The sequence below is a fragment of the Vulpes lagopus genome, chromosome 1 (assembly GCF_018345385.1).
Source record: "Vulpes lagopus strain Blue_001 chromosome 1, ASM1834538v1, whole genome shotgun sequence".
Lineage (NCBI taxonomy): Eukaryota > Metazoa > Chordata > Mammalia > Carnivora > Canidae > Vulpes > Vulpes lagopus.
In genome coordinates this window covers 183491888-183510344 of record NC_054824.1, presented here as the reverse complement: position 1 = coordinate 183510344, position 18457 = coordinate 183491888, and the positions used below count along the sequence as shown (strand labels likewise).

The 18457-nt window shown below is 42.7% G+C and overlaps 1 protein-coding gene across 2 annotated transcripts; it reads left to right on the top strand.

The window, feature by feature from the left end:
- Positions 1-12542: 12542 nt before the first annotated feature.
- Positions 12543-17865, top strand: ZNF281 (zinc finger protein 281). 2 transcript variants are annotated; one of them, XM_041771296.1, is made up of 2 exons: positions 12543-12664; positions 12893-17865. In XM_041771296.1, exon 2 carries the CDS (start codon positions 12911-12913, stop codon positions 15635-15637), a length of 2727 nt encoding a protein of 908 aa, XP_041627230.1. In that variant the 5' UTR covers positions 12543-12664; positions 12893-12910; the 3' UTR covers positions 15638-17865. The 2 variants fall into 2 exon arrangements, with proteins under 2 accessions (XP_041627230.1, XP_041627241.1); XM_041771307.1 differs by having other exon boundaries at positions 12554-12664; positions 12897-17865.
- Positions 17866-18457: the final 592 nt, after the last annotated feature.

Sequence of the window (18457 nt, the reverse complement as noted above, 5' to 3'; positions counted from 1 at the left end):
AGAAGTTAATGTGAAGATTCACAATTTCCTTATAATGAAAACCAAGTGCGACTCAGGAGGGCAGCAGCTACCTGGTATTGAAACGTAAGGGCAATCTTTACAACAGGGTGCAAGAGGAGGGCATAGTCTGCGGGGTCTGCCTGCGTCAGGGAGAGAGGAGTCTGAATTCCAGGACTGGCTTTGCCACTAGGCTTTGCCACTGGCGCAAACTGGGTAAGTCATTCAATCACTCCCTAATAAGTAAGGCCCTTATTTCCGGTATTTAATGTTCATTTGTAAGTACCCAGTGTGTGCCACGAGGATTACAAAAGCAAGTAAGAAGTTTGTGTGCTTAAGGAACACGGATTCTCATGGGAAGACAAGCACGTAAGCTGCTTATGCGGACACACAGCAGAAACAATAGAGGGGTGTTCGGGTGGCTCATTGGTTAAGCATCTGATTTTGGCTCAGGTTGTGATCTTGGGGTCCTGGAATTGAACCCCATGTTGGGCTCCATGCTCAGCAGAGCATCAGCTTGTCCCTCTCTCTTTGCCCCTCACCCCATGCTCATGCTCTCTTTCTCTCTCTCTCTCTCTCTCTCTCTCAAATAATAGATCTTTATTTGTTCTTAATTTTTTTTGTTAAAAATTTTATTTATTTATTTATTTATGAGAGACACAGAGAGAGAGGCAGAGGGAGAAGCAGGCTCCATGCAGGGAGCGCCACATAGGACTCGATCCTGGGACCCCGGGGTCATGCCCTGAGTCAAAGTCAGATGCTCAACCACTAAGCCTCTCAGGCGTCCCATAAATAAGATCTTTAAAAAAGAAAAAAATGAATGAAAGAAACATAATAGAGGTACGAACAGGGTTGTCAATGTCCCCATCTGACATCCTGACTTTCAGGTTAATCTAGACACCAAATACCTTCAGTAAAATTCCATTATGTTTGTTAAAATCAATATCCTGAATTAAGAAATATTAAAATCTTGATAGAGTTGAATTGACTAAAGTATGGGTGAAGCCATCATAACTGCGAATGGTAATCGTGTTAAGGTAGAAAGCTGGGTGCACAGGCACAGACAGAAACATCTGTCGGTTCCCCCCTTGGTTTTGTAATTATGATGTGGGTTGTTTTCCAGAATCTGTTCCATCAAAGGATTGTTTTTTTTAATTGTATGCTTTGTCAGAAAACCAACTCTATTTCTTTCAACCTCTCTCTCATGTGCTTCTCCTGCAAAACAGTCTGGCTACCAGCTCTACCCTTTTTTTTTTTTTTTTTAAGATTTTATTTATTCATGAGAGATACAGAGAGACACAGGCAGAGGGAGAAGCAGGCTCCATGCAGGGAGCCCAACGTGGGCCTCGATCCTGGAGACCCAGGATCACGCCCTGGGCTGAAGGCGGCGCCAGACCGCTGAGCCTCCCGGGTGCCCTAAACTCTCCTTTCAAAATCTCTACCTAATGCCCCCATCTTCCACATTGTTTTTGCAAATCTCCCTTTTCCGTTTCACATTCAAGTTCCACGTATTCACATTTCCTCGGCACTTACTCTTCTCTGGTTTCTTGTACCCAATCAAATTCTACAACGTTTTTTCTGAAGAATGCATTCAGATTTTTCATTCGTATCTGTCGTCACCGACAATTCCTTGCCTTCGTGGTGGTAACCTCTCATTTGGGATCCTCCAATATCACCTTCTTGTGGTTCTCTGCCTTTATTTGCCTTACCCCGTTCTAATTATTTCCAGCCTCTTTACATCACTGGCTTGCTTCTATGGTGATTTAATTCTTAGAATTCCTTTAATAACATTGCCACTTTCTAAAGTAAATGACTAATTTGGTCTTTTTTTTTTTTTTTTTTTTGACTAATTTGGTCTTAATGGAAAACTGCAAAGACTCTGATCAGGACTTTCCATCCAAGCAGGTTTTATTTTACACGCTCTCTCTTTTTACATAATCGTTGCCTCTCGGGTGTGAGACTTCTCATTGGTCACTGATTATTTCTTCTCTTTTCATACTCAGAGTCCCAATTCTCCACAGATCCCTTACTATTTAACTTGGTGTGTTTATAATGCTGCCGTCCACATGTATTAGCCTTTCTTTATTTCATATATATACATTTCTTTCTTTCGCCCCCCTCTCCCCAAGTTGTGAGTCCTGAGGACAGTGACCACTAACTAGGGTAGCCGACATTCCCCCGGTGACTACTCCTCTCTGACCCATCTCCATCCTCCGGCCCGAGCTAAGTGGTCCAAATGGAATGATCATCTTCTTTTACAGTTTTGCTTTTCTGATCACAGAACTGGTTAAGGGGTAGGCTGGTAAGCCAGTCTGAGCTGACCATAATAACTCATCCCCTGGACCACAGTGAGTGATTCAGAGGGACATGTGACCTAAACGGGGCCAGAAGCCTATCTCAAGAGTTGAAAGAGAAAAGCCAGTTTTTCCCTTGTATTGAAAGCTCTAAGGGGCGCCTGGGTGACTCAGTTGGTTAAGCATCTGCCTTTGGCTCCAGTCATGATCCTGGAATTGAGCTCCGTGTCGGGCCTCCTGGTCAGCAGAGGAGTCAGCTTTTCTCTCTCTCCGTTTGCCCTTCTCCCCACTCGTGCTCGCTCCCTCCCTCACTTTCTCTCTCAAATAAAAATAAAATAAAATAAAAAAAGCTGTAAAAATGAGAGCACTTTGGATGCTACATCTCCCACCAGAGAAAAATAATCTGGGAGAATGGCTGAGCAGCAGAGAATTCTTTGTTCATTCCTCTTCTTGCCAATCTGAGATTTAATTATTCAACTTTGATTCAATTCTGAGAACTACCCCAGTAGTGTTCAATCTCTTTTATTTGTTTCATTTGGTTTGAGTTGGGTTTCTGTCATTTGCAACCATGAAAGTCCTGATTCATATAATATTTAAACTATATTTTAAAATCCCTGTAGCGCTCATCTGTAAAATGGTGACCCCCCCCCCAATATGTGACATGCATCGTATCTCACCAATCGTCATAACTTTAAGAACGAGAGCTATTGGGGATCCCTGGGTGGCTCAGCAGTTTAGCACGTGCCTTTGGCCCAGGAGTCCTGGGATCCTGGAGTCCCGGGATCGAATCCCATGTCGGGCTCCCGGCATGGAGCCTGCTTCTCCCTCCTCCTGTCTCTGCCTCTCTCTCTCTCTCTATGTCTATCATAAATAAATAAATAAATCTTTAAAAAAATAATAAATAAACATACTTTGAAAAATATCAAACAAAATAAAAACATGTCAATAAAAAAAAAAAAGAACGAGAGCTATTGAAGAAAATACCTGTTGTCAAAACTGTCTAAACTCTATCCTGAAAGTCTTCCTAATTTACTTACTCCTTAAGCCTTTTGGTTACAATACTTGAAAGCTGAAGGAGGACAGAATTTATTTCATTTTCAAAGAAAGCAAACTCTTACCTCCCTAAAGTTATAGACTCTCTTATTTGCTGATTATCCCTTAAAACAGTGATGTGTTTATTTTACACGACAAATACATACAGAAAGCTTATTTTGAGCCGAGTGACAAGGTAAAAATTTACCTCTTCAATCCCTCCGACAAACCATGATTATCTCCATATTCAATGAGAAGACTGAAGCACAGAGAGACGGGGAAATTTGCCCGAGGTCACAGAGTGAGTACAGAGTGGAGCTGGAATTAATCCTTAGACTTTATTGTGCATCAGAACAACTCGATTATGGGCTAAAAATGTAGATTCCTAGGACCTGCTAATTCAGAATCGGACCAAGGGAAGATATAACTACTTTTTAGACTTTTTTTTTTTCACATTTACCAAAAAGTTCTGCTCTCCCATCTGCAGCTTGCAATTATCTTAAATTTGGCTGAGAACACATTTCGTCTTCACTGATTTTGGGGACAGAGATCCTGCCACTTATGGATCTGATATTTAACTTGTACGGACTCTGTTTCAGTAAATAATACCAAAGACCTACCCCTCCGACAGTCATAGAGGTCTTAAATCTTGAACTGCCTGCCACCCGGCTCATTGCAAAGGAGTAGTAGAAACGGGTCTTTGAGAAAGACTTGGCCAAAGAACACGCTCACTACTTGACCCTGCAGCGCTCCTTACTCTATCACCCAAATAGAATAAATCCCCCACGAATCCAAATACGCAGACTTTGTCAGTTGGGTTCTCTATGGAAATGCTCTCAGCCTTTCTCAACCTCTCTCTCAGTGAACAGCTCCCACTCAGTGCTCAGCTTACTACACGCTGGGTACTGTCCCCACCATGCTTCTAAAGTCACTGGTGCTGGGGACACCGGTGGCTCAGCAGTTGAACATCTGCCTTCGGCCCAGGGCGTGACCCTAGGGTCCTGGGATAGAGTCCCACATCGGGCTCCCCGCAGGGAGCCTGCTTCTTCCTCTGCCTGTGTTTCTGTGTCTTTCATGAATAAATAAATAAAATCTTTAAAGCCACTGGTGCTGAGGTGACCAGCAGCTACCTGGAGACAATAGGACTTAGGGGTTAAGGAGGTCTTCTCTGGAGCCAGTCCAGCTCAATTAAATCCCGCTTCTGTCACCTTCTGCTCCAGCACCTTGCTGAACCCCTCCATGCTGCTCAGTGTTTGCACCTGTAAAATGAGGGTAATTATGGTACCTACATCCTGCGTAACTGTGAGGACTATGAGCAGTGTAACAATGCATGTCAGGCGATGAGAAGAGTGCACACAGCACACAATACGTGCTTTTCACCAGAAATAAGCTCCTCAAGAGCAAGATCAGTGTTCTTTTTTTAAAAAATCTGTTTAAGATTTTATTTATTCATGAGAGACCCAGAGAGAGAGAGAGAGAGGCAGAGACACAGGCAGAGGGAGAAGCAGGCTCCCTGCAGGGAGCCCCATGTGGGACTCGATTCCCCAGACCCTGGAATCACGACCTGAGCCAAAGGTCAACCACTGAGCCACCCGGGCGTCCCAGGATCAGTTTCTGTTCATGACTATCTCCTCAGTGCCAGACATATGGTTAGTTACTCAAATATAAATGCAAAGAATCAATAACCCCCAAATCCAGTGGCATTTTCAGGTCCTCTCTTAGTTGGTCTTACTGTAACAATCCAACATCCGTATGGCAATTACCCGTGCTGGGCACTGTTCCAAGCACTTCACCATCATTAATTCATTTAGTTCCCACAACAATCTTATGGGACAGGTACATTGCCATGAGCATTTTACACATGACGAAAGGGAGGCACTGAGATATTCAGTAATTTGCCCAAGCTTGCACAGCTAGCAAGCAGCAGAGCTAGCACTTGGAACCTAGGCAGTTAGTTTAGTTTCAGAGTTTAGGCCTTTAACCTGTGTTTGCCACTAATCATTACTTCTTTAAAACTCTCTTCCATTGGCTTCCACAAAAACACCCTCTCTCAGCCTCTCTGACTCCTCCTTCATAGGTTCTTTTCTCTCTGCTCAACTCCAAAGCAGGGATGACATTTCCAAGGTCACTGCCTTTACTTATGTTACACGCTCTCTAGTTGAGGACATTCACTTCCATCCACACTCAGGTGATTCCCAAACCCCCATCTCTATCCCAGATATCCATCCCAAGGCTCACTGGACCATACTCACATTCAACACATATAAGATAATAAATGTATTCTTTTCCCCAACAAGTGTGCATTTTTTTCCATTTAATTCTGTCTTAGAAGATGGTATCACCCCACCCCCATCACTAAAGCCAGAAATCTAACAATCATCTCTAGCCCTGCTTTCTGCTTTTCCCTCCATGTCCATTTGCTATTTGCCTATACCTTTTTTTTTTTTTTAAGATTTTATGTATTTATTCATGAGAGACACAGAAAGAGAGAAGCAGAGACACAGGCAGAGGGAGAAGCAGGCCCCCCGCAGGGAGCCCAATGAGGGACTCAATCCCAGGCCCCCGGGATCACGCCCTGAGTCGAAGGCAGATGTTCAACCGCAGAGCCATCCGGGCATCTCAAGAGGTTGACATCCTTATTTCAGAATTGGGGGCGGGGATTGTCATTTGTTTTATAAAAATGAGAGTGTATAACACACGTGTCTTTTCCTCTTGCTTTTCTCACTTAACAATTCATGGAAATCACTCCAGGCTAATAAACATAGCTCCAGCTCATTCTTTCAGCTGCCGAATATCATAAGAGATGAAGATACCACAATTTATTCAGCCGTTCCATGTTGAAGGGCATTTGGGTTGTTTCCAGTTCTTTACCACGACATACAGCGCTACAACAAGCAAACTCAAATATACATATCCCTGCACTCTAAGGCTTTTGTTTCTGTGGGATTTCGTCCCCCAAACAGGAATTGTTTATAGGTACTAGGTTGGAGCATGGTTTGTAAATAAATAAAAGCACACGGCATAGTGCCATACATTCAAAGAAGTTCAGTAAATGATGATAATGATAAAGGATATTTGACCATGTGGTTACCTAGCAGCGTTTTGATGGGAAAAGATACGTTTCCCAGCAACTAGCAAGTATACATCATTGAAGGAGAATTCGTAAGGAGAGTACAAAAGACAGAACCTGGCACATAGCAACTGAGAATCACTGTTGCGAAGCATATTTCCTGTTGTATTTGCTAGGCCATCCTAGACTGGCAGGGCACCAGGGTCATTTGAAGTCCTATTACTGGATACTGAGTCCCTGACCTTCTGAGCTAATTAAAAAGTAATATGCTTTCAAAAAAAAAATCTCAGCTTTGAAAGATCTCCCCAGTTTATTACCTTGAAGCTGGTGACTTCAGAGCTACGAAGGTGTCTATTTAAGGCAGTTGTATGTGAAAGCGCATTAGATGAGGAGTCAGAACACTAATTCTTGCCTCTGCCTACTTGTCAGCACTGTGGCATTTTGAGCAAGCCTCAAAATCCTCATATACAAAAAAAAAAAAAAAAAGCTAATAATACTCATGCTGCCTACTTTGCAGTATTATAGTGAGGAACAAATGGAATTATGTAAATGAAAGCGCTTTGAGAGAGCTATACATATATTAGCATTGTTAATATTATTCTGATTCTTGAGTAGGCAATGTACTGTGTGTGGTGGCACTTTCTTGTTCTTTGTATCGCCAGAAAGAATACATCACCATTGAAAAGACCGATTTTGTAGCAGTCACGAAGTGCACTACCAACGTACAGATCAATATAAAAATAACAGCCTAGATGTCAGCCATTGAATCTATCTGCCGATATTGTTCAATGAACGCTTTTGACAATGAAGATATTCACAAAGCTGCCTCAATTTTTAAGGTTTCATATATAAATGAAAATAAAAATCATAGTTTCCCCCTATTTTCTATTTTTAACTCCTGTACGATAGCAGATCTAATACCCTTGTGTTCTTTCCCTAGTCCTGGTTCCTGCCCATGTAATATACACCTGCTCAGGATCCAGGTATACCTGGGATGCTTCCTACCCAATTCTGTTATTTTTATTGTGATTAAAATATTGAGAAACTGGTTCCACTACAGATCAATACTCCATATATATTATGAATGGATAGGTCTATGGATGGAATAGCAGAAACTACCTGACATGAGGAATCATTCATTTCAGAAATGTGGCTTAGGTACATATTCACTCTTTGCTGGGACAGAATGTTCATATACGAAGTTCAGAAATCTCAGTGCCAGTTGAAATTTGGCAGTTGGTTCCTTCCAGCTGTTCTTAAAGGTATTCTCTCCGCGGGGATTTAAAAGTGACTCCTAGTCATGGCTTAAGATTTTTAGGTTTCACTGTTTCTGTTTTGATTCTTCCCTTTGGAAAACAGAGAAATTGCAACATTTATCCAGTAGTGAAGGGTTTATGAAGTTCTTCAGAGTTAGATCTAAATTATCACAGCTGTCAATAGTTGGTAAATCATGGGGAAAAAAGTCGTCCTGTATAAAGTATACAATTAAATTAATTATTTATTAATGTTTTACCTTTCAACTGGTGGGGGTGGTGGCATCCAGTAGACAACCCAAGAAAAAGAAAGCCAAAGAGTCCTTGGAGTGATTTCAAGTTTCAGGCTTTGTCAGGGTCTTTGAAGTCATCACTTTGGGGATTGCTTGTCATGCTCTTCAGTGTCCATCTGTTGAAGAAAAAGAAGAGCCCAAACCCTCTGAGAATGGAGTTGCCTTTATTTAAAATTGTTTTTCAGTATAAATCCTTTTTTCAAAAGGGAGATTTTTGTTGTGGTCATTTTCTATTACTTTATAGAGTTAAATGTATTAAAATTTAAAACGTGTAACAAGTAACATGGAAGTACTGTAAATAAAAATATTAGGACATGATCTATATCCTCTTCACTGAGACATGGAAAATAAGTGTGATTTTTAAAACTCTCCTTTCTTTTAGAGAAAATTGAGTTTACAAAATGGATAAATTACAGGAGTGATGGTACACATTGCAGAGGACTCTTTAATTTCAAAGTATCATACAGATTTCATGGAAACACTGGATTTCTTAACATATACACGTCATAGTGCTTATTATTCAATACATAAGACATTGTAGTGAAGAACTCATCTATTGCACAAAGCAAAACACTCCTACCTCATAAATAGAAGTAAAATTTGAGTGACCTACTCTGAATTTTATATCGATATAACACAATATGACATAAAGAATGAACAATTATGAAAGGAAGGAGGACTTAATAATCTAACACTTTTGTCATAAATCAAAGAACTTTTTTCTTGAATTATCTAGAATATAGGTAAACAAATACCTATAAAAGGAGTACCATCTAAGCAGCTTGAATTCACTCTGCACTGTGTAGATCTTGAAAAAGGCTGCTTGAAAAATGGACTTGAGTGTTGGTATTGAGCTATGGGACATCTATATGCACAGTGAAAAAACTCTCACTGTGCTTGAATTTTTAATAGCTTATGACCCAATGGAAATTTTTGGTTGTTCACACTTCTTACCAATTTTTGTTCTTTTGAAAAAAAAAAGATTTATTTATTTATTCATGAGAGACACAGAGAGAGAGAGGCAGAGACACAGGCAGAGGGAGAAGCAGGCTCCATGCCCGGAGCCCGACGTGGGACTCGATCCCGGGACTCCAGGATCATGCCCTGAGCCGAAGGCAGGCATTAAACCACTGAGCCCCCCAGGGATCCCCAATTTTTGTTCTTAACACAAATACATATAATGCAAGTTTGTTTCTGAAATCATATAAAGAGTATTACTGAAAACTAGTAAGATTAATTGTAATGAATATAATGAATACTAATGTAAAATGATCAGGGGCACCGGGCTGGCTCATTCAGTACAGCATGCAACTCTTGATCTTAGGTGTTGGGAGTCTGAGCCCCACAGTGGGTGCAAAGATTACTTTTAAAAAATGTAAAAAGTAAAATGATGAAGGGCACCTGGGTGGCACAGTCACTCAAGAGTCCAACTCTTGGTTCTGGCTCAGGTTGTGATCTCAGGGTCATGGGATCAAGCCCCGTGTTGGGCTCTGTGCTCAGCATGGCATCTGCTTACGACCTCTCTCCTTGTCTCTCTGAAATAAATACATAATCTTAAAAAAAAAAAAAAAAAAAAGTAAAATGATGATAATCAAGGAAACTGGGTGTGGGATACATGCAAACTCTTGGTACTATCTTCTCATTTTTCTTTTGTTCTTAAAAAAGTCTATTACAAAAGAAACTAACAAGAGCAAAACTTTTTTTCTGTTTTATTCAATTTCCTTGTTATAGGATTGTTTCCATTATCTGTAAGATGTTAAGTACTCAGGTGTGAAACAAATATTCAGATATTCCTGTAATATTTTCCTTTTGAAAATGTCATATTTCTTAACTATTTGAATCACTTCCAGACTTTAGTGCAGACCTCTAACATTTAGTTTACTAATATCTAACAAGAAGAGGACACTATAGATTTTTATTTCCTCTGTAAGGCAGAAACTCATGGAAAATTTCTTGCTATTATCTCTAATAAGTTTACTCTATCAGTTTTATTTACTTAAAAAATTTAATCTATTAGATTTAAGAGTGAGATTCATTTTCTATTTTACAATTAAGTATTTCCTAAAACTAAGGATTCATAAATAAACAGCAGATCTTTGGAGCTTCTTTATATAAAAGTTACAATAGGGGATCCTGGGGTGGCTCAGTGGTTTGGCGCCTGCCTTTGGCCCAGGGCGCGATCCTGGAGTCCCGGGATCGAGTCCCCTGTCGGGCTCCTTGCATGGGGCCTGTCTTCTGCCTCTCTCTCTCTCTCTCTCTCTCTCTTTCTCTCTCTGATTAATAAATGAAAAAAAAAATCTTAAAAAAAAGTCACAATGAAAATGTGTGCAGTTTTACAAGTGATAATGTGAAATTTTATCTTAACTTGAACTGGTATTTTAAATATTATTTAAAAGCTATTCACATTTATTACTCCAAGTTTATCCTTTTAGCTGTTTTAATTAAAAAAAAATTCTTTTTACCCCATCAAAAACAGTAACAAATATATTCCAGTTGCTGTAGTCTAAAACAGTGCTTTGAAATACTGATGGTGAGTGCTGTTTCTGTGATTACTTTGATGACATTTTCTGAGTTTAATTTTTTCATTACCCAGCTATCTTCCAGAGACTGGCATATTGATTTTTCTAATTAATATTCTATGTACCGGGAATGGTATTTTTACTTTCTATTTATGGAGAATCGAATAGCACAACCACTATAAGTGATGTGCTGGTATGTTACCTTATAAATGCTCAAGGTACAGCTTCTAATGTTGAAAAATAGAAAAATAAATTGACCTTGATGAAGTGTGTCTTCTTTTGTCTGTTCCCAGGAAAGTTTATTTCAGGTATTTCTACTGCTGAAATGATTAGCGTTAACAGCTTTTTCCCTCCATTTTATTTTACAGGGTCTCTTCATCTTCCTGATATATGGGGTACACAACACAGAGGTAAGTCGGCTTGGAGTATCTCAAGGCTGACAGTGAATGAGAGAAATGACAGGTTTCTTATCTTGATAACTGAGGAACAAAGTTGGCTTTTCAGATGAGTGTCCTACTGCCCTTCATGCTTGGACTGGCTTATATGCATCCCAGCTTACCATTAAACACTGACACCCTGAATAAAGGGACAGCCTCATTTCTCATAGGCATTGACTAATATTTTACTACTGCCTTAAGTTTTTGAATTTTCAGTCTTTCTTTTAACACTTAACTACACTCGATGGTTTACAGCGTCACAGTGTAAGCAGCAGAATGCTCATGTGTAATTGCACGGAAATAGAAAAGTATCATTTCTCACCTCAAAATGCCCGCTATACATTATTATCTCTTAAGTTTTTGAGCAGGCTAAGAGAGGCCCATTAGGAATAATGAATAGTACTTATGGTTTCAATGGTGAAATTTCTCCGAGAAGTCATCGATGATTTAATTATGAGAAGTTGTTTAGCTAGAAAATTGACCTGACATTTCATTTAGAAAGTATACTATGTAAGTAAATTGTTGTCATAGACCTAGTTCTTTGAGGGGGGAAAAAAATCTGTGATTTACAGTCTTGCTTAGGCTGGTTTAGATTTCTGCATGCTTCCTATGCAAGGGAGTGCTTTGTGTGCATCAGGCACTGATGTCTGATTTTTGTTGGTTTTTGATTTCGAGATTTTCCTTTGTGATTTCCCTTAGGAAAAGATTCGTAATTTTGCAGGCATTTCTCGGCATCCTCTGCTCTGCTCTGCTCGGGGAGCGCAGAGTGAATCCCAGCACAGATCACACCGGGGCCTAGCAGTGCGCGTTTTATAAGGAGCCTAGGAGGCTGGGCAGCAGGGCCACGCGGCAAAGACTCCTCAGCCAGACTAGGTACGCGGGCATTTAAATAGCATCCGATGATGACGGAGTGTGTGTGTGTAGGTGTGTCCCACAGGGCGGCTGCCCCTGGATTACACGCGGTTTCCTTTTCCAGTAGCCTTCAGGTAGGTTGGCAAGAAGACAACTTTTTTTTTTTTTTGCAACGGTACCTGTATTGCGGCTGCAAAGCAGGCTCCTCCTATAAATGCAAAGGACGCACGCCCATCATTAAAAAGGTCTGCAAACGAATCACAGAAGCGCAGTCTTTTTATTTCTTTAATTTTTAATTTTTATGTATTTCTTTTCGCTCTTTTTTTCATTTTTTTTTTTATTTTTTTAATTTTTTTTAACGGATGCTGGGAGCCTCTGAAGTTGGCTGCTTTCAGGTAGAACCAAAAGCGCCCTAGGTCATCCAACTGCAGGCTGTGGATTTTGATCCTACAACCGGACTGCAAGGCCCCGAACCCCGGCCTCCTGCAACATTGGGACCTCAGTTTCCCCCCCCTTCCGCGCTCCGCGCTCCGCCTGCCTCGTTTCTCTGCAGCGCCCCCGGCCCCCCCGCCGGCCCCCGCGGGGTCCCGCCCGCCAATCACGCGGCTCGCCTGCGAGCCTCTTTCTCGCGGGGCGGGGCTGAGGGGGCAAAGGGGCGTGGCTCCGAGTCCCCGCCCCCTGCAGCGCGGGGACCGCCCCTCCGCCCAACCGCCCCAGTGATTGACAGGCGGGCCGGGCGGAAGCCGCGGCGCAGGCGCCGTGGCGCCGCCGAGCGCCCCTCCGGCCGGGGTGAGCGTTCCCGGCAGGCCCCGCGCCGCGCCTGCGCAGTCCGGGAGAGGCTTTTAATTCCATTGTGGAGAGGACGGCGTTATTTTTATTAACTGGAGGCGACGGCGGCGGCGGCGGCGGCGGGACCCGTAAGTGTTGCGGGTGGGCCGGGGCGGGGGCGGGCGAGGCCCGGGGCGGGCCGCGGGGCCGTGCGTGCCGGAGCCGGGGCCGGAGCCGGGGCCGGAGCCGGAGCGAGCGGGCTGGGAGCTGGCGCGGGGCGCGCTGCGGTCGGGGCGGCGGCGCGGCGCGGCGGGTCGGGGCGCCCGGGGCCCGGTCCCAGCCCCTCCTCCGTGTCCCCTCTGCCCCCCTCTCCGCAGCCAGGCCTCCTCCGGGGCATGAAAGTCGGCGGCGGGTTCCTGAGCGGCGGCGGCGGTCCCGGCAGCAGCGGCGGCGGCGGTCCCGGCGGCGGCGGCGGCGGCGGCGGCGGTCCCGGCGGCGGCGGCAGGAGGGCGGAGATGGAGCCCACCTTCCCCCCGGGGATGGTCATGTTCAACCACCGGCTGCCCCCGGTCGCCAGCTTCACCCGGCCGGCGGGGTCGGCCGCCCCTCCCCCGCAGTGCGTGTTATCCTCCGCGACCTCCGCAGCCCCGGCCGCCGAGCCGCCCCCCCCGCCGCCGGCCCCGGACATGACTTTCAAGAAGGAGCCGGCGGCGTCGGCGTCAGCGGCCTTCCCCTCGCAGAGGACCTCCTGGGGCTTCCTGCAGTCCCTGGTCAGCATCAAGCAGGAGAAGCCGGCGGACCCCGAGGAGCAGCCGCAGCCCCACCACCACCACCACCACCACCACCACCACCACCACCACTACGGGGGGCTGTTCGCCGGGGCCGAGGAGAGACCTGCAGGCCTGGGAGGCGGCGACGGGGGCGTCATCCAGGACCTCAGCATTCTGCACCAGCACGCCCAGCAGCAGCCGGCCCAGCACCACCGCGACGTGCTGCTCGGCGGCACCGGCAGGACTGACGACCACCACCACGGCGGCGGCGGCGGCGGCGGCGGCGGCGAGGAGCCAAAGCAGGACACTACCGTCAAAAAGGCAAAGAGGCCAAAGCCAGAATCTCAGGGAATCAAAGCCAAGAGGAAGCCAAGCGCATCTTCCAAACCTCCCCTGGTCGGAGACGGAGAAGGCGCCGTCCTCTCCCCAAGTCAGAAACCTCACATCTGCGACCACTGCAGTGCTGCTTTCAGGAGCTCCTACCACCTGCGGAGGCACGTCCTCATTCACACCGGAGAGAGACCCTTCCAGTGCAGCCAGTGCAGTATGGGCTTCATCCAGAAATACCTGCTGCAGAGACACGAGAAGATCCACAGCCGAGAGAAGCCGTTCGGATGCGATCAGTGCAGCATGAAGTTCATCCAGAAGTACCACATGGAGAGACACAAGAGGACGCATAGTGGAGAAAAGCCATACAAATGTGACACTTGCCAACAGTATTTTTCAAGGACTGACCGGCTGTTGAAGCACAGGCGCACGTGTGGCGAAGCCATAGCTAAAGGAGCCGCGAGTGCGGAACCTGGGTCGTCGACCCATAACAGTATGGGTAACCTGGCTGTGTTGTCTCAGGGAAACACAAGCTCCTCGAGGAGGAAAACGAAGTCAAAAAGCCTAGCTGTCGAGAGCAAGGAACATAAGGCCGGTAAAACGAGCGAATCACAGATTTCAAATAACATAAACATGCAGAGTTACTCCGTAGAAATGCCTACCGTGTCTTCCAGTGGAGGCATAATTGGCACCGGTATCGATGAACTGCAGAAAAGGGTGCCAAAATTGATCTTTAAGAAAGGAAGCAGAAAGAACACCGATAAAAACTACCTTAACTTTGTGTCGCCGTTGCCAGACATGGTTGGACAGAAGTCCTTGTCTGGGAAACCCAGTGGCTCGCTTGGCATCGTATCGAATAATAGCGTGGAGACCATTAGTCTTCTCCAAAGTACCAGTGGCAAACAAGGTCAGATAAGCAGTACTTACGATGATGCCATGCAGTTTTCAAAGAAAAGAAGATACTTACCAACTGCCAGCAGCAACAGTGCCTTTTCTATAAACGTAGGACACATGGTCTCCCAACAGTCCGTCATTCAGTCCGCAGGTGTCAGTGTTTTGGACAATGAGACCCCGTTGTCCCTCATTGACTCCTCGGCTCTCAATGCTGAAATTAAGTCTTGTCATGACAAGTCTGGAATTCCCGACGAGGTTTTACAAAGTATTTTGGATCAGTACTCCAACAAATCGGAAAGCCAGAAAGAGGATCCTTTCAGTATAGCGGAACCGCGAGTGGATTTACACACCTCAGGAGAACACTCGGAATTGGTTCAGGAAGAAAATTTGAGCCCAGGCACCCAAACACCTTCAAACGATAAGGCGAGCATGTTGCAAGAATACTCCAAATACCTCCAACAGGCTTTTGAAAAATCCACTAATGCAGGTTTTACTCTTGGACACGGTTTCCAGTTTGTCAGTTTGTCTTCACCTCTCCACAACCACACTTTATTTCCAGAAAAACAGATATACACTACATCTCCTTTGGAGTGTGGTTTCGGCCAATCTGTTACCTCAGTGTTGCCATCTTCATTGCCAAAGCCTCCTTTTGGGATGTTGTTTGGATCTCAACCAGGTCTTTATTTATCTGCTTTGGATGCTACACATCAGCAGTTGACACCTTCCCAGGAGCTGGATGATCTGATAGATTCTCAGAAGAATCTAGAGACTTCGTCAGCCTTCCAGTCCTCATCTCAGAAATTGACTAGCCAGAAGGAACAACAGAAAAATTTAGAGTCCTCAACAAGCTTTCAGATTCCATCTCAGGAGTTAGCTAGCCAGATAGATCCTCAGAAAGACATAGAGCCTAGAACAACGTACCAGATTGAGAACTTTGCACAGGCGTTTGGTTCTCAGTTTAAGTCGGGCAGCAGGGTGCCAATGACCTTCATCACTAACTCTAATGGAGAAGTGGACCATAGAGTAAGGACTTCAGTGTCAGATTTCTCAGGGTATACAAACATGATGTCTGATGTAAGTGAGCCATGTAGTACAAGAGTAAAGACGCCCACCAGCCAAAGTTACAGGTAAGGTCCCAAAAAGTGACCAGGCTGGAGGTCTAATGTAATTTTGTTTTATTTTGAGAACACTGCCATTGGAATGTTTCTACACGATCCTATTAAGAATAATGTAATGCCCTTTCAATGCAACTTTTCATATTTAGTTTATTTTGTTAGCGTGATTTTAGCTCTGTTTGTATTATGATTTTTAAATCAAAATCAATAGATTAAAAAATAGTTTGACATTCAAAGTGACAATGTTTAGCAATCAAATTTACATGTATAGATCGTCAGGGAATAGCCCAAAAGTTTTAAATGCAAAAAAAAAAAAAAAAAAGAAAAAAACCACAAAAACAAAAAAAGCCTCCCCCCCCCCCCGCCCAAAATAATAAAATAAAAACCCTACAAAAAAAACAAAACAGAACAAAAAACACACACAAAAAAAAAACTTTGTTGCTAGGATTAAGGTTATTCTAATTGCTTTACTCTCAGGAAAGTGTAATAACGCATGGGAATTCTGTACGTTATCACTGTAATGGAATATCCAATTTACAGATAGTATGATAATACATTTCATCATTTAAGTAAGGGATCGAAAACATTTCAAATTGCTCTATCTGGGCATCATGATACACATTTCATCATTTTTAAGTAAGGGATCGAAAACATTTCAAATTGCTGTCTCCATCTAGGCTGATCCAAAATTCTGAGATGTTGGCTACCTATATTTTGTTGCAGCTTTTAAATGTACTCTGAACTTCCAAACCATTCATTCCAGCCTGGTAGAACAAATATTCTTGGATCTTTGATCAAAGCCTGGAATGATAGCTTTAATAAAAGAAGAAAAAAGAAGAAGAAGAAGAAGAAGAAGAAGAAGACGGGGAAAAAAAAAATAGCACCCTCTCCTTATCCCAACTGTTAACAAGGCTGTAGTTCCATTAGAAGTTATGATATCCAGCAGTGTTGACACCCGAGTGGTTGGTTGGTACCAGTATTAGAACCCAAGTTGGAATTACATAATTCTCTGAAATTTGGGGTATGCATTATTTATTATACATGGCTTAACATATTGTTCTCTTGTCTGTGTTATTACATGTCACCCACACTTCTGTTTTTTTGTTCTTGTTCTTGACCTACCCTCTTTCTTAGAGTTCTGAGCCTGCCTTGTTCCCTCTTCTATCTAGACAGTTTCAATTTTAGAATGATTTACATTCCATTAGGTAATTCATTAGGCATTTTATATGCCTTATGGCATTCAGATACTAAACAGTAGGATTAAAAAAAAAAAAAAAACAAACCCACATACCTTTTTAAAAAAATAAAACCCGTACAGACTTCCATGTATAATAAAGCCCCACCTATCCTGAGCTACGGATACTAAGGTTGTTAATTCCAACTAGTGACATTGCTAACCCGAGAGGTAAGAGTGTCTGCATTTACTAATGACATCAGAACCTCTTTGTGAAATTGCAGCCTTTAATGTACATTTTAAAAGGGTGCATTAGTCAGTATTGTACAGGGGTCTTGTAAAGTCATCAAAACTTGCTATGAACGCTAATTGCCATTTGAGGCTACTGATGAGACAGTAGCTCTGCTCTAAACCACTTTTTAGCAATTGTATTTTTTTTTCCTGATTATATTTTTTAATGTACTTTGATGTTTATGCTGATGAGTTTTTTATGTACTTTTGGTGATGTTTCAGTCTTATGTACTCTTCTGACGTCAGAAAAGTACCACTGGTTGTTTGCAGTCTTATTGTGTAATCAGCCTACCACAGGCTTCCATGTATAATAAAGTAATTAATATTGTGCAAGTGTAAAACACTTCTGTTATGAAAGCAGTGTTTGGAAAATAAGAAATTATTAAAAATGGTTACAAAATATTAGTTAATTTCCTTTCCCCACTTTTCCTCCCTTGAGTCTGCTTACCAGCTAAAGGGTCACCTATTTGTCATTGCAAGATTCTTAGAAAATGTGTTTAATCCTCTTAAATTTACACTCAATACTAAAAAAAAAGTCTGTATTTCTTATTTTGGTAAGTGCGGTAAGTTCTATTGGGTACAGAGTACAAGCTGTAATCAAAGGATGGAGAGGACCTTTACCACTGTATCTCTTAAACTGTATGATTTTTTCTCCAGTGTTTGTTTTATACAGGTTTTGAATTTCTTTAACTTTTATTGTGTGTACTGAATACTGCATATGTATTATTCTGATTGTTTGCTCTAGTTTACTACCAATAAAAGACCTGTTAATCACAAAATTGAAGAAAGGAGATATCACTTAATATCCAGTAACATTTTTCAGGTTTTTAAATTAGCTACATTTTCTAAAGCATTCACGTCAGTGGTATGACCTACAATATAGGGACTTGTATTCTTACTGTGTGTTTTTTTTAGCTTAAGTGTTTCATATTTCTAGGTTTGTTTTATTTGAAAAATTGGTTACTTCCTTTGTGTTTGAGGTGTACTATATGGAAGGGTAGAAATGTATTAATATTATGTAAATCAGAACATGCTTTGTTGAAATTAGGTTACCTATCCTAAGTATTATACCAGAGAGACTGTCTATTGAGACCTCATTTAAAATCAGAATCCAGTATCTTTTGGTTCTAGATGCATCCATTTTGGTTCGAAAACGTTGTAATAAGATAACAGTATGACACAAAAATGTCCTTGAGTGTTTTTAGTAGGAAAAAAAAAGTATCAGTCATAGTTTAACCATGTTTGACAAGGCTACAGGTATAGATAGCAGAAGAAAAGAGGTAAGACATTTAAATATTGGAGATGAAAAGATGTTTGAAAGTGCCTTTTAAAGATGGAGAAAAAATTGTGAGTGGCTATGTAAGATCATGA

Bases quoted from the DNA above. Each gene is read 5' to 3' on its own strand.
- ZNF281 (XM_041771296.1), top strand. From the start codon at position 12,911: ATGAAAGTCGGCGGCGGGTTCCTGAGCGGCGGCGGCGGTCCCGGCAGC.